The sequence below is a fragment of the Drosophila erecta genome, unplaced genomic scaffold (assembly GCF_003286155.1).
Source record: "Drosophila erecta strain 14021-0224.00,06,07 unplaced genomic scaffold, DereRS2 tig00000055-arrow-pilon, whole genome shotgun sequence".
In the NCBI taxonomy this organism is placed as follows: Eukaryota; Metazoa; Arthropoda; class Insecta; order Diptera; family Drosophilidae; genus Drosophila; species Drosophila erecta.
In genome coordinates this window covers 11,114,975-11,130,598 of record NW_020825200.1, presented here as the reverse complement: position 1 = coordinate 11,130,598, position 15,624 = coordinate 11,114,975, and the positions used below count along the sequence as shown (strand labels likewise).

At 38.7% G+C, this 15,624-nt stretch overlaps 5 protein-coding genes across 10 annotated transcripts; 2 read left to right on the top strand and 3 right to left on the bottom strand.

The window, feature by feature from the left end:
- Nucleotides 1-26: 26 nt before the first annotated feature.
- On the bottom strand, nt 27-2,886 carry LOC6543154 (tyrosine-protein kinase transmembrane receptor Ror). Its single transcript, XM_001969389.3, has 8 exons — nt 2,600-2,886; nt 2,263-2,415; nt 1,617-2,207; nt 1,342-1,558; nt 1,086-1,290; nt 587-1,034; nt 385-517; nt 27-328 (listed from the first exon to the last, which is right to left on the bottom strand). The coding sequence occupies exons 1-8, from the start codon at nt 2,695-2,697 to the stop codon at nt 116-118; spliced, it is 2,058 nt and encodes a 685-aa protein (XP_001969425.1). The 5' UTR covers nt 2,698-2,886; the 3' UTR covers nt 27-115.
- Nucleotides 2,887-3,070: 184 nt separating this feature from the next.
- LOC6541094 (phospholipid phosphatase 6) lies at nt 3,071-3,933 on the bottom strand. Its single transcript, XM_001969388.3, has 2 exons — nt 3,833-3,933; nt 3,071-3,766 (listed from the first exon to the last, which is right to left on the bottom strand). The coding sequence occupies exons 1-2, from the start codon at nt 3,893-3,895 to the stop codon at nt 3,161-3,163; spliced, it is 669 nt and encodes a 222-aa protein (XP_001969424.2). The 5' UTR covers nt 3,896-3,933; the 3' UTR covers nt 3,071-3,160.
- A 54-nt stretch (nt 3,934-3,987) lies between these two features.
- LOC6543257 (stress-activated protein kinase JNK) lies at nt 3,988-7,255 on the top strand. Its single transcript, XM_001969387.3, has 7 exons — nt 3,988-4,376; nt 5,402-5,566; nt 5,858-5,987; nt 6,048-6,245; nt 6,304-6,568; nt 6,630-6,913; nt 6,990-7,255. The coding sequence occupies exons 2-7, from the start codon at nt 5,451-5,453 to the stop codon at nt 7,113-7,115; spliced, it is 1,119 nt and encodes a 372-aa protein (XP_001969423.1). The 5' UTR covers nt 3,988-4,376; nt 5,402-5,450; the 3' UTR covers nt 7,116-7,255.
- Nucleotides 7,256-7,704: 449 nt separating this feature from the next.
- Nucleotides 7,705-12,217, top strand: LOC6542588 (insulin receptor substrate 1). Of its 4 annotated transcripts, XM_026978293.1 has the most exons (10): nt 7,710-7,911; nt 8,272-8,607; nt 8,766-9,150; nt 9,210-9,390; nt 9,447-9,578; nt 9,699-9,892; nt 9,949-10,201; nt 10,259-10,344; nt 10,409-10,577; nt 10,634-12,217. In XM_026978293.1, the coding sequence occupies exons 3-10, from the start codon at nt 8,784-8,786 to the stop codon at nt 12,096-12,098; spliced, it is 2,847 nt and encodes a 948-aa protein (XP_026834094.1). In that variant the 5' UTR covers nt 7,710-7,911; nt 8,272-8,607; nt 8,766-8,783; the 3' UTR covers nt 12,099-12,217. The 4 variants fall into 4 exon arrangements, with proteins under 4 accessions (XP_015014986.1, XP_026834094.1, XP_001969422.1 ...); XM_015159500.2 differs by lacking the exon at nt 8,272-8,607 and having other exon boundaries at nt 7,705-7,786; XM_001969386.3 differs by lacking the exon at nt 8,272-8,607.
- A 288-nt stretch (nt 12,218-12,505) lies between these two features.
- Nucleotides 12,506-15,345, bottom strand: LOC6542713 (putative ATP-dependent RNA helicase me31b). 3 transcript variants are annotated; one of them, XM_001969385.3, is made up of 5 exons: nt 15,061-15,345; nt 14,107-14,206; nt 13,644-14,022; nt 12,927-13,574; nt 12,506-12,808 (listed from the first exon to the last, which is right to left on the bottom strand). In XM_001969385.3, the coding sequence occupies exons 1-5, from the start codon at nt 15,108-15,110 to the stop codon at nt 12,606-12,608; spliced, it is 1,380 nt and encodes a 459-aa protein (XP_001969421.1). In that variant the 5' UTR covers nt 15,111-15,345; the 3' UTR covers nt 12,506-12,605. The 3 variants fall into 3 exon arrangements, with proteins under 3 accessions (XP_001969421.1, XP_026834096.1, XP_026834095.1); XM_026978295.1 differs by lacking the exon at nt 15,061-15,345 and adding an exon at nt 14,566-14,716; XM_026978294.1 differs by lacking the exon at nt 15,061-15,345 and adding an exon at nt 14,417-14,480.
- Nucleotides 15,346-15,624: the final 279 nt, after the last annotated feature.

The following is a 15,624-nucleotide window of genomic DNA, read 5'->3' as shown; positions in this document are numbered from 1 at the left end:
TTCCTAAACATCCCAACACTCTTGAGGTTTTTGATATCTTTCATTTTATTAAATTCTTAAACCTACTTATTTTACAGTCCATTCGTTGAAAATACATATGTGTAAAATCCTACGTTTATATTTCTGGATTACTAGCCTTAAAGTGGCCCTCGTGCCAAGTTTTAAGACGGTTCGAGATATCTGTGAATGTTGGACGTTTTACTGACTGCTCATGCCAGCACTCGATCATAAGGGAGTAGACAGCAGTGGGACAGTTTTCCGGAGCGGAAAGCAGTTGCCGTGAACGGATGAGATTGATTACTTCCTGATTGCTAAAACCGTAGTATGGCTAATGGGAACATAGCGTCAGATATTGCCAGTTTATATCAAGTTTGAGGGACTTGCCTGCATTCCATAGCTGTATATTTCCCAAAGAACGACGCCAAAGGACCAGACATCGCTCTCTGTGGTAAACTTTCCGTACAATATCGATTCCGAGGGCATCCACCTTACGGGCAAAAGCGACTTTGACTGAACCCTGCAATGAAAACCATTACACTTATTGTTGCTGTTTCTAACTGCAAGCTTGATATATCCGACGTCTTACCTATAGTAATCTGAGCTGTAAATGTCTCTGGATAGTCCAAAATCGGATATTTTCACAACCAAACCCTCGTTGACCAGACAATTGCGAGCTGCCAAGTCGCGGTGAACGTAATGATGGGCCGACAGATACTGCATTCCCTCGCTGATTTGAAGAGCTATTTGCAGGAATTCCAGCTGCGATAGGGACTTGCCTTCGGTGGGTGAGTTTGAGATCAAGAATTCGTGCAAGTCGCCATTGGCCATGTACTCGAACAGCATGCAATAGGGCTCTTTGTTCAGCACTACACCCAATATGCACACTATATTTTGATGCTTCAGATCTGAGATTAGTTCGATTTCGCGCTTAAAGTCCTGCTGCGTTTTCACTGAGGCGTTTTCCTTCAACGCCTTAATGGCCACTGTTATGGTGGTCTTATTGGGCTGCGAGAGCTGTCCCTTGTAAACTTTCCCTATAACGATTGCATATAGAAGTATGTCCCCAGATTATCAAAATTACAAACCAAATGCTCCTTCGCCCAGCTCTTCCAAAAATTCGACATCCTGCAGAGTAAAGTGGTTTATCCTCAGTAGAGTATTCCTCTCGATGAGCTTGGAGTTCAGAGCAATGTGATCTGTTAGATTTCCCAAGTTTCCCCTACCAGCATCTTGAACATTATTGAGCTGCGAATTTCCGTAAATATTTTTATCGGCGCTGGGTGTGTTGATCTGAAAGGAAAATGGTAATAGTTTGTTTTATACTTTGCTATGTTAACTTACATTATGAATATTTCTCATTCCATAGTGCATGATTGTTCTTCTTTTGAAAAGTATTATGGCAAATATAATTATAAATATTAAAATGATAGCTGCAGTCGTTCCAACAATGGCAATCCATATTTTATCCGCGCATTTTGGAATATCACAAAGTTCGATTATGCGTTCACGCGAGGAGTCCACGAAACACCAAGGACTATTTTCAACGCTTCCAGGATTTCTACAAAGGTTACAAAATGATCAAATATTTTGCGTACATTACAAAATGAAATAATTACCTGCAGTAGTTCTGACCGATGAGTTCAGGAAAATCAGAGATTTCCTTCATCAGCCAAGACCATCTTAAGCATGGCTTTCCGGATGCGGAGACGTTCGCAACTCCTCTGTAGGTCGACCCGTCCTCCCAGTAACAGTTCTCCGTCTTATCCACCTCGATGGTAATGCCCAAAGACAGGCAGTCCTTGTGCTGTGGCAGCTTCTGGCAATCCTCCACTCCCACCATCCCGATGACCGGATGCCGTTTGGCGATGGCATACTCCTTCTGGCACAGCTCGTTCTCCAGCAGTTCGCATTCCTCGCGGCAAATGCGTTTTAGGTTCTCAGACTCCCTGGTTGGTGGGTATTTACTCGATATATCTGTGCTGAACACATCTTCGTAGATGGTGGATTTCTTCTTAAAAATGTTTATGTTTTTAATGTCCTTTGACTTGGTTCGCTTCCGGCGAATGTTGACGCTCTTCAGCTGTTTTGCGTTCGTGGCCACGTTGGCAAAGTACAATAGGTTCGTGCGCTCTGGAGTCCTGCAAACTGGCATTGAACTGAAACACAAGCTGGGCAAAGCGTACATGCGGCAATTTGCATTCATATCCCTAAAAATATGCACTTAGAATTAGCTATGAAATGTTGAATTACTATTATACTCACTTGGACTCCTTGATTACCCCATATGCTGCCTTCAAACGCTCCTCCAAGTCGTGCATGGTGAGATTGGGGGATACGAAAACATGGGCATTGCTCAAGACATCCCGACAGATAGTGCCATTGTAAATGTGGCAGATACCTGATGATTGCTGGAAACTACACGCAAATATTACATTTTGAATTAAATTTTAACGAACTAATGGCGTCTAACGATTTCTTTATTCGGGTATACACAATGTTTGGACATTTTGAAATGCATTAAACATTTTTAGCTCCACATTTGAAGTGTATAATGCCTCTGTTTTTATTGAAACTTTCGCTATTGGGTAGAAATACCTACCCATATATTCCGGAGTCCACATTATGGCTCCCCACATCTTTTCTTGTAAATAAAAGTAGGACCGAAAAGCACACGATAAATGCAGAATATTTGTTCATATTGCTTAACGTAACTAACAATATGAAGCCTTTCGTTATTTCAATAGTTCAATTGACATGCCAACGAATCCGAAAATATTTTTGTATTTATCCTTTCGCGAAAACTTTATATGGCATACAACATTTCATCCCCCGACGAAGTCGTTGGGGTTGTTGACTCCTTATCGATGAATCGATATATTTAGGAGTGCTAATATTAAGAAAAAATTTCTTTTACAATATAATTTTTTAGAAATAGTAATCTGAATGACAATAAAATGCGAGTAAGTATTAGATTAAAATAAAATTATTATTTAATTTTATTTAAAGATTATGGTACGATGACTTCAGTGCCATTTGAAGTACAATTTTCAGAGAGGAAAACTAGTCGAAGTTCTTTAGCATTAACAATGTATTTGGTTAAAGCATTTATAATGATCTAGGGATTATCTATTGCTTTCGGTGTTCCAATCGTAACTTGGCGTTACTCCATACTGTCCACAGTTTCCTCGGTAACAAAGCCCACAATGCTAAATGCAGTTTCCTCGCTGACCCACAGAAGCCCTATGACTAATGCCTCCAATACGCCGATGACTGCTCCAGCGCATATATCCAAAACATAATGACGCTGAAGGATGAGCCGTGAGATGGCCACGCTAACAGCCCAGGCTGTGACCGGTAGCAGGAAAACTATGTGGAGCGGGTACAGCTTGGCGAAGAACAGGAGCACGAAGAACGCCCGGGAGGCGTGGCCCGAAGGAAAGCTAAACTTATCGGGTCCAATAGTCAGCATATCCCTGCTGGCCACCGGTCTTCTTCGACGAACGAGCGCCTTCAGCACAGCCACAACAACCACATCGAGTATCAAGCCGAAGAGCATATTGACTTGCATTTGATACAAGCTCTTCGAACTGAGCAACCAGATGAACGCAATCCAAGAGGCGAACCAGGCTATTCCATCGCATGATATTTCCAGAAACCTACTGTGGATCCGCAGAGATTTGAAGAATTTCAGATTGGAGACGGCTACAACGAAATGCTTCGACACCTGCACATCCTTCTCCAAGAGGTATTTAAGTGCTGGTGATGACTGCAACAAGAAAAGTAAAACTATTACTTATTAGCTTATATGAATCATCACCACCTAAAAACCAACCGTCTTCATATCGCTGTATATTTCAATTCTTTTGTTTTTATTTATTGTTAGTGATGACAGCATTTCTCATTCGTCATTTGATGCATACTCGATAAATCGAGCGAAGGAGTCACAATGATTGAAACGATGAAATGGAACAGAGCACCTACTGCGTTTAGTATCTGTATTTAACTATATGCAGGGGTATATGTTTTTTTATAAGCAGTAAACTCTTTAAAGGTTTTAAAACGCTAGTTTAGCCCGATTTTAATAAATAGTCGAGTGGCTGACTTTAGTCGTTTGTGGTTTTGGTCCTACTGCAATCTGGTCACACCGATTTAAATAACTTTGTTGTGATCGAATATTCCAATAGATTTTCGTATATTGTATTGTATCCATGTACAATTATTCTCATGCGAAAGTGCCGCAGATAGTTGGTTCTTAAATTTCAATAAATTAACATAGCTTAAAATGCTCGCCACTTTGAGTGCCCAGTGTGTAGAATAAAATAGAAAAAAATCGATTTTATATTTTCACAAGAAAATTTGTACTTCTGCGTTAAATGGTAAATAAATATTCTATTACGTTCCATTCACATCAAATAGCGAATTCCCCAAAACAATTCTGCCAAACGTGTCATAATCGATTGAAACCAATTACAGTTGTGCCGGTTATGAAAAAATTATTGATATTTAACATAAAATGTCAACTACTACTGTGTATGTACCTATGTATGCGCAAATGTCTAACGTTTACATATCGACACTACCCGAAGCGAACACCGCTTTATTATCTGCAACACAAACGAACGCATTTTCGATGTATGAAAAAGAGGAATATCTTCTATCTGAGAGATAGTTTGAAAAGTTACTAAATTATCGACCCACATTTGTGTGAATGTATGTATGTGCATATGTTTGTATGTCGCTTACATCTTACATATGTATACCAGTAGAAGTTTACAGTTTTCACCAGTATACAAATCGTGTGTATGTACATATTTACACAGGCAACGGCATGCATACATATAAACTTATGTACATCGCTGTGGTCCAACATTCCGTACTTGTATATTTAAGCCGACATATCGATTTTAAATCGGTTTTATTCTGTGCGTGCCGTTAAACACTTTGCTGAAGAACGAAACAGTTGAACATATCTGATGGGAGTTTTTCCAACCATATTCGTGTTGTCCGGCAAACATTTGAATGCTTACAAATAGAGGGGTTCCCCATTCGAAGGCGGCTCAAATAAGTTACTGCGTTATGCAATTGTATCTGTTTTAAGGAACTCGATATTTTTGCTCGTGGTTTGGCAACAAAGTCGCCACACACTATCCAGTAGATTTCAGCCCTCGCGACAACAAGCCCACTTAATGGCCCTAACATTCTGCCGAAATAAGGCCAGCAAAGTTCATGTTTTCCTACCCCCTAATCTCAGTCGCAGACGAAGTTTTCTGAAAACTGCCTCCACCCATTTGGAAATGGAGCCATACAGACGGGGGTCTGTGCTCCTTATATAAAATCGTACTAATAATCCTACTGAAACCGAGTGCTCGTATTGATTTATCTTATTTACCCACATCCAAAGGCCGATATGCTCCTTGCTCTGAACTAGTAATAAATAAAATCAGTGAAAAATGACGACAGCTCAGCACCAACACTACACCGTCGAGGTGGGAGACACCAACTTCACCATCCACAGTCGGTACATTAACCTACGGCCTATAGGATCTGGTGCCCAAGGAATAGTATGGTAAGTGCTTCTCAATATTTTGTTACATGTTAACCACCCCTTTTCATAAGTAATACAAAATATTATATTGTGTATTATATTATATAATATCTTTCGTTTAGTCAAAAACAATGCAGATATTTATATAGATAGGATCTTAACTTATATTTCCTTTGCGACAGTTAAAAAAGAATTATAATTTATTGGGAGAGTAATTTTTGTAACGCTCCGTTATACTTTATTTGTAGGATTCGGTAAGGTGAGAAGAAATATATAAAATTACTAATTTGTTTCATTTTAAATGCATTACAGCGCCGCTTACGATACTATTACCCAGCAAAATGTGGCGATTAAGAAACTATCTCGACCATTCCAAAATGTAACCCATGCCAAGAGAGCATATAGGGAATTCAAGCTAATGAAGCTTGTTAACCATAAAAACGTAAAAAAACTCGGCCCTATAACTGCAAATTGTTATTAAAAAAAAGAATTTAATCCATAGATAATTGGCTTACTTAATGCTTTTACGCCTCAAAGGAACCTGGAGGAGTTTCAGGATGTCTACCTTGTCATGGAGCTGATGGATGCTAATCTCTGCCAGGTCATCCAAATGGACTTGGATCACGACAGAATGTCTTATTTGCTTTACCAAATGTTGTGCGGAATAAAACATTTACACTCAGCAGGAATTATTCACAGAGTACAGTATGCACATATCATCAAACGAATACGAAAATTAAACAATAAATTGTTTGCAGGACTTAAAGCCATCCAATATAGTCGTAAAGGCAGACTGCACTCTAAAAATTTTAGACTTCGGTCTGGCACGTACTGCAGGAACTACCTTCATGATGACTCCCTATGTGGTCACCCGATACTACAGGGCTCCAGAGGTCATTTTGGGAATGGGATACACAGAGAACGTGGACATATGGTCCGTTGGGTGCATCATGGGCGAAATGATAAGGGGTGGTGTGCTGTTTCCTGGAACGGATCATATAGATCAGTGGAATAAAATAATTGGTAAGCTGTTGCCTACGTTAGGCTTGATTCTCCTTATGACCGTCCGCTTTTCTCATTTCAGAGCAATTAGGTACACCATCTCCCTCATTTATGCAGCGGTTACAGCCAACCGTCCGAAACTATGTGGAAAATCGTCCTAGATATACTGGATACTCATTTGATAGACTTTTCCCCGATGGCTTGTTTCCGAGTGATAATAATCAGAATAGCCGCAGGAAGGCATCTGACGCTAGAAATCTTCTTAGTAAAATGCTAGTCATTGATCCAGAGCAGCGGATATCTGTTGACGAGGCTTTGAAGCATGAATATATAAATGTGTGGTATGATGCTGAGGAAGTGGATGCTGTAAGTGACTTTACTATCAACTGGATTTCGAAGAACTGCATGTTTGTAATCCCTTAACTTATTGCATCTCTTCCAGCCCGCTCCGGAGCCATATGATCATAGTGTAGATGAGAGAGAACACACCGTGGAGCAGTGGAAGGAGCTAATCTATGAGGAAGTCATGGACTACGAAGCACACAACACAAATAATAGAACGCGGTAGAAAACGACTTTTTCCTCCTTAGTCAGTCACAAAAAAACTAAAGCTTACCAACAATACGGCGTGTATTGTTAAATTATTACAACAAATAAAATATTCAAATTGTATTTAAAAATATAGTAACCATTAAAAAATAAAATCAATATGCAAAACTTTGTAATTTCTTACTCATCCTTGTTTTTTGAGCTCATTTTCTTTAGTTAAATCGTCAAAACACCGCTTTGGTCATTTCATTGCCCAGATTTCAGAAGCTATCACTTACATTAACAGTTTTGTATTAATTTAATATCTATTAAATGGGGCGTATATTAAAAGAGGTCCATTTAAATACGTTCGGTGTAAAAACCAATTTATACTTTTTTATTAGTTTTATTTTATTTCATTGTTCATATAAGAATATAGCAAATAGAGAATTTCTAATTTCGGTGAAGAAAAATTGGTAATTTTTTCTAAAATATAAAAATAAAATGTTTATTTAATAAAAAACTGTTATACTATTTTCAAACCACTATTATACGAATCAAAAGGTCATTCGATAACTCGCTCAGTATCGAATAAGCCGGCGTGGAAATCGGAATGGCAACACTCACCGGTGTAGAGATCGGGATGGCAACTTTGTATTGTTATTCCTATGCTGCGATAACGATAACAGCAAAGTGTCATCGCGAATAAATGTGGGTTTGATAATAAAGAATTGCGTTGGTGAACAATAATAATACAAATCTTAAATGTATCGCGCGGATAACTTGTAAACACTGATTTCGCGCATATTGAGCATACGGGCAGCTAGACGCCTTAGGTAACACATGACCCAGCCACATTGTCGTTGAGGTATTATTTCCCATATCCATGTGCGTTTGTAAATGATACCACCAGAGTGTGCCATATGTATCGTTGTTTGTACATACATGCTTACGGGGAAAAATAACTCGCAGATACATATGTATGTAAGATGTATTAGAATTCCACAGATATATGTACATATATGTATGTATATTTATGATGCTCATCTATAAAACAAAATATGTACAAACATACGCGCGCACGTACCAATATGTACATATGTATGTACATATATGTATAATAAAACGAGCATCTAGCTGCGGTTATCTTAATGCAATGCGCAGAAACCTGAAAACGAAATAAACAATCTTTACAGCGCCAGCACAGTGAGCCAATTATGAATTCACAATTCCCATTCCGAATTCCATCGCTTGTACATCCTAATTCGAATGAGTCGCGCCGCGTAAGCTGCACTCGAATATTGACATAAACGACGTAATTGCGTGTTTTGATTGCGATTTCCGATGTTCGATGTTGACAGACGGCAAGGATTTTTGCCACCCAACATTGCGAATGCTTTTCGCGTGTTTGCGCTGTGAAAAGCGATTTGTTGTTCCGGCCATGGGAAATATTGTGTGCTGTTTATGCTTACAAATGGAAATGTTCCGCACAAAACTCATGTTTCAAAACACTTATAAATCCTATAACATAGGTATATGTTTCTGGATTACATTACAAAAACCATAATACATGTGTTTTTTTTTAATAAATATATTATAATTATGCTCATATGTACTGCAAGAAAGTGAAAGCCATCCAAATGAATTATGTGCCAAATCTTATACTATATATAAACACGTTGCCTTGCAGGAAGTAAGATCGGAAATTATGGCATCAATTTCGGATGACGGCATGGCGCTGAGTGGCTACCTCAAAAAGCTGAAGACCATGAAGAAAAAGTTTTTCGTGCTGTACGAGGAGACCAGCAATTCATCAGCCCGTCTGGAATACTATGATACAGAAAAGAAGTTCCTGCAAAGAGCCGAGCCCAAAAGGGTTATCTATCTGAAGAATTGCTTCAACATAAATCGCCGCTTGGACACAAAGCAAAGATTTGTCATTGTACTCTCCTCCAGAGACGGTGGATTCGGTATCGTTCTCGAGAGCGAAAATGATTTACGCAAATGGCTGGACAAACTACTCGTCCTACAAAGGAACATAGCCAATACGAATGGAACGGCGTACTCCCCTTATGGTATGCCAATCTAAAACTCCCAGCTTGCATAGACCTAAACACTTTCTATCATTTTACAGACCAAGTTTGGCAAGTTGTCATTCAAAAGAAGGGTATTTCGGAGAAAGTTGGAATCACCGGAACCTATCACTGTTGCCTTACTTCAAAATCCCTGACATTCGTGTGTATAGGACCGGATAAGACTCCCAATGGCGAGGAACGCGTTGCTAGCATTGAAATACTTTTGACCACGATCAGGCGGTTAGTTGTCGCATTGAACTGAAAGGGATTGTAATAAAATTAAGCCTTCATTACAGATGCGGTCATGCATCCCCACAATGTATTTTCTACGTGGAGCTCGGCCGTCAAAGTGTCTTGGGATCTGGCGATCTGTGGATGGAAACGGATAACGCAGCTGTTGCTACTAATATGCACAATACTATACTGAGGTACTTTACTCCCATCTCGATTTATTCTTAATTAAAACTAATTTAAATATTAACCTATTAATCCCCTAAAAAAAAGTTATATCAAGTTTAAATTTGATAATTCTGTTTTTTTTTTTTCAGCGCTATGTCAGCTAAAACCGAGTCGAACACGAATTTAATAAATGTTTATCAGAACAGACCAGACTTGAGTCACGAGCCCATGAGAAAGCGGTCATCGTCTGCAAATGAAGCTTCGAAGCCGATAAACGTAAACGTTATACAAAATAGTCAAAACTCTCTTGATTTGCGGAGCTGCAGTTCGCCCCATAACTATGGTAAATACTTCATTTGAATGTTTTATCGCAGCGTAAATCAAACATATGTGTTTCAGGTTTTGGAAGAGAGAGATGCGACAGCTTACCGACCAGAAATGGAACCCTAAGCGAGTCCAGCAATCAAACGTACTTTGGTTCCAACCATGGACTGCGATCCAACACTATATCTGGCATCCGTCCGCACTCATCCAACAAGCATAGTAATAGTCCAACGTTCACCATGCCATTAAGATGCTCAGCATCTGAAGAGTCATCAATTAGTATCGAAGAATCCGACGACAACGGAAGTTTTAGCCACTACAGATTAAAGTGGGTTACTGCCAAATAGTAAATAAACACTCAATAATTACCAATTTTATTTTCTAGCACGCGGTCATCGGAGACGGCTATTCCTGAGGAAAACATTGATGACTTTGCCAGTGCGGAATTTAGCAAAGTCAGCGAACAAAATGGTAATGCATAAAAGCATATTTCAACTAAAACTGCAATTAATTAATTGGTTTGGTTTAACTGCAGAAAGTGACGAAAACTACATACCGATGACTCCAATTAATCCTACCGATGCTATCCATGAAAAAGAGAAGGTTGACATGCAAAGGTTAGAAGATGGATCTCTACACTTTGACTTTCCGGAGCACGCGTCGGAAAAACTGGCTAGGGATTTTGATCTGGACTCTGATAACCAGTAAGTACCTGTTTCGCTTAATCTGTGCAAAGTAATGTAATCACATATTGTTCCAGATGCGGACGTCCCATTCGTGCGTATTCGATAGGAAACAAAGTTGAGCATTTAAAGTTTAATAAGCGCCTGGGACATTTGAATGATACGGGACAGAATCCGAATCGCGTACGAGCCTACTCAGTTGGTTCCAAGTCGAAGATACCGCGTTGCGACTTGCAGCGAGTGGTCCTCGTGGAGGATAATAAACATGAGTTCGCAGCGAATAGGAGTCAGAGTAGCATTACAAAGGAAGGCACTAGCTATAGCACAAGTAGCAACCGGCAAAAGAAATCTACAAGTGCTCCTCTCCTTAGTCTAAAGAACCATATAAACTCAGACCGAATGAGTGACTTAATGGAAATAGATTTTTCACAAGCAACCAATTTGGAAAAGCAGAAATTCATCAAGAACAATGAAATTCCGAAATACATTGAAAACGTGTTCCCAAAAACCCCCAGAACCGATAGCTCCAGCTTAACTCTGCACGCCACAAGTCAGAAAGACATTTTCAATGGAACCAAACTAAATAACACTGTGAACGCATCCGAGGAAGGATACCTTGAGATGAAGCCAGTCGGTAATGCATACACTCCCAGTTCGAATTGCCTTCCAATTAAAGTAGAGAAGCTCAAGATATCAGACTACACCGCACCACTCACAACAGCAGCACCAGTGCACGACTTAAACAAAATTAGTGCATACAATATATCCGCTGAGAAATGGAAAGAACAGTCCTTATGTGAGGAGAAAAAGTCGAACTCCCCATTAAATGAAACACCCTGTAGCTTGAAACCAACAGATGTCGAGAGTAACAGCCACGATGAGCATTCAACAAACAATATGGAGTGTGAGGTGTCCGTGCAATGCGACAAACAAAATAATTTGGATGACAAAGTTGCTGAGAACAACAATTTGGATATTGGCGGCCATGAGGAAAAGAAATTGGTTCATTCGATAAGCAGCGAAGACTACACACAAATTAAAGACAAATCGAATGACTTCACAAAATTTAACGAAGCCGGCTACAAAATTCTTCAAATTAAAAGCGACAGCTCACTCATCTCATTGAAGCTGTACCAAAAGGGTATTCACAAAGATAACTTGGAACGATCGCATAGACTTACGGAGAGTGTTAATACGATTCCTGATAATGCCACCGCCAGCAGCTCAGTCACCAAATTCAATATAAACACAAAAGCCGCAGACTCTCGAAGCACAGATCCAAGTACACCACAAAACATTCTTCAGATCAAAGATTTGAATTTCCCGTCAAGGTCTTCGTCTCGCATATCCCAGCCGGAGCTGCACTACGCCAGCCTAGATCTTCCCCATTGTAGCGGCCAAAACCCAGCTAAATACCTGAAAAGAGGTTCCCGCGAATCTCCGCCCGTGTCTGCATGCCCGGGGGATGGAAATACCTATGCGAAAATTGACTTTGACCAATCCGACTCCTCTTCCTCCTCATCAAACATATTTAATACGTAAAGTTTTGAAAATTATGACTATATCTATATGATTTGTTTAATATTGTACATTTATTGTAAATATTCTCTGACAAGCAAAGCTTACAATTTTGGATGCTAATAAATAAATTTTATTTAAATTATAATATGCCCTTTGTACTTTTCAACGAATCTATGGTACCATTAAGTATATCTAGGATTTAGTTTCACACTGACCCAATCGTTCTAACTTATTGTCGGGAGGTTATTTATAATCCTGTTGGCTAAAACCTAACTGGATTTAAAAATACCCCCTTAACTTTCCTTACCAATTGCCATAAATTCTTCTTAGCACCAAAACCCACCAAATGTAAGTAAACAGGTTGGTTTTTTTATAGACCTGTCGGCCAGTTAACTTAAGAGCGCATTTAAAAATTGAATTGCTTTCCATTTATTTAATACAATTTTGATTTCTGAAATATTTCATCTGTTTTTATTGATTCCATGATTTAGACTGTATTTCAGATCCTAGCGTTACAGTGCATCCGTTTTATTTGCTAACGTTGCCCTCCTCGTTCGCAGAATTATTCAGATCACTGTTGTTGCAAGTATCTCCAACGGATGCGCCAACGTTTGCGACATAAAGGGCGGGGTCTATGACCTTCGGAATAGGCTTTATTTCAGTTCCAAGTTCTTTTTCAATCCGATGCAGGTCAAACCGATCCTCGTAGGTTATCAGGTTAATAGCAATACCTTAAAATACGAAGAAAAGTTTGAAATAAGTCCACTTTCACAGTAAGGAAGAATGTAAATAGGCTATGCTATAATATGAACTGAAGAAATCGAGAAAATGCAAATGTAATTAACTTACCCAAATGACCGAAACGTCCTGAGCGACCAATTCGATGCAAGTATGTCTCTGCCATTCGAGGGAAATCGAAATTGATTACTACATTCACGGCCTGCACGTCGATACCCCGGGTGAACAGGTCGGAGCATACCAGATTCCGACAAAGTCCTTGACGGAAATCGTGGAACACTCGGTTTCTGTGTGCTTGGGCCATCTTTGCGTGAATATAGTAACAGCAATATCCAAGCTCTGTGATTTTTTTAGCCAATAACTCGACACGTTGCGTGGAATTGCAGAAGATGATAGACTGATTGATTTGTAGCTTAGAAAACAGCGTATTCAAGCAGTGTACTTTCTGGCGCTCTTGTACGAATGCATAGTACTGAGTGACACCCTTTAATGTTAGCTCCTCCATCAGGTTGATCTCGTAAGGCTCGCGTAAATGCTTCTCCATGAAATTCTTGACTGTTAGTGGAAATGTTGCGGAAAATAGCAAGATCTGTGGATCCTTTGGTAACTTAAGTATAACATGATCCAGCATGCCTTGAAAATCAAGCGACAATAGTTTATCGGCCTCATCCAAAACTAATATCCTGCAATGCGACATATCGGCAACTTTCTTGTCCATCAGATCTAATATTCGTCCGGGAGTTGCAATAATTAATTGTACTGCAGGCGTGGGAAAATGGAAAAAGTTGCAATTAAATCAGTATTCGGCTATTGAACTATTAAACGCACCTTTTTGATAAATACGAAGAATGTCATCCTTCAGAATGGTTCCTCCCGTTGTGACCATTACCCGGATATCAAGATGTTTCGCCAGCTCAATACATATCTGTGAGGTTTGTAGCGCCAACTCTCGGGTGGGGACCATCACAAGTGCCTGAATGTAGTCCTTGGTTGGATCTATTTGTTCTAAAACTGGGATGCAGTAGGCTCCTGTCTTGCCTGTGCCGTTCTTGGCCCGAGCCAGTACATCTTTTCCACTTAAAGCTATAGGAATAGCTGCTTCCTGAATTGGCGAAGGGCGCTCCCATCCCTTCTCGAATATACCCATAAGCAGTTCTCTTTTAAGGCAAAACTCCTCGAATTCATTGCCTCGCGTATCGGTCACATCCTGTAAAATGCGATACATTTATTTGTTTGTTTTTTTGTTTGTGCTCAAGTTGCTTAAATCTAGATTTTTTGTCGGCAAACTCACAGTTGTTTTGAATCGGTTGTCCTTTGGCGGCAGCTTCAGCTTTGATTTCCAGCCCATATCGTCACTTGTGTTTCCAGCAATTTGAAGATCATTTATAAGCCTGGGTAAGAAATTAATGATGGTAATTAAATATTAGGATATAGAACATCTACAGCTATGCATAACTACTAAAAAGCGTTTAAAAATGGAAGATTTTGTAAATACATTTTTTTTGTTATGTAAAGCAAATTCTTAAGCCATGTATTAATAAAAATAATAATATTAATATTGACTTTAGATTGTTACTAAAGATTTAAATATATAAAAATACCGTTTAAAAACGGAGCAATTTAAAAGCGGTTGGACGTAACATCTTTTCTCTTTCGCACTTTTATGGAGCAGAGAAAAAGAAACGCTACTCCAAATTTTAAAATGGCAGCCCACGAATAACTGTTCACGCTGCTGAAGTGCAAAAAATACCTGTTTTGTTCTAATCTCCAAAGTTGAGAATCGCCAAATGTCAGTTTCACATAAATGTGGTGTTATTTTCTAAATGATTTAATGCAGTGTACTTATATATTTAGCAAATATTGTAGCGGTAAATATGTCCACGAGTGCACATGTGCCACTACATATGTACATAACTATTTTATACATATGTACATAGGTTCCGCTAATACATACAATTAAGTGAAATAAATGTGGAAATTGCATAGTTTGGGTTTTTTCATTAGATAACATATTTTGGCAGGCTTAGTTGTGCCTAAATACATGATGTTGCAAATACACAGATCATCGGCTTTTACATGTTCAATCATTTGCAAAAATGGACGTTCTGAAGCATAAAACGGCTTGTGTTTTTGGGATCTGACCATAAATATGGCTTGATGAATGTGCATGCATATTTAGGTTTGTTGGGACACCACACTTGGGTGCTCTTGGAAAAACAAATAAATAAATATTAAATATACAAACCCCTTGCTTGTTAAATTAGTGTGCCCAGAATTTAACTTTTCAGTCATCATTATTCACAGTGAAAATTTAGTTTAGTTTGTTTAAAAAATTTATTTCGCTCTCTTTACTTTCGGCTGACTAAAGAAGTCACTGTATTCACCGATTTTTATATACTGCTCACGTATTCAACTTTGCGTTTCAATATAAAAATTCATTTAGCTTCAAAATAGTGAAGTCGCCTTACAACATGCTATCAATAATACAAATTTCTGATGACTCGGAAAATGTTTTCACTCGGTGTAGATAATAAATATGTATTACCCTGACTTGGAACGTTGGAATGAAACAATTTTTGCAAGAAGTTCTGACCAAAATATTTCAATAAACATTAAGTGAAATTTACATATGGCGTTATAAAAACAAATAAACATTTAATAATTGGTCCACATTTCGAGTAAAAAAATTGTTGTATCCGGCATTTCAGTTTTGTTCCTTTATAATAGCTATAGATACATATTTACATATGTTTAATTATTAAATGTTTTTTTAATTTTAATTTAGTAAATTAATTAAAGAATCTTCTAA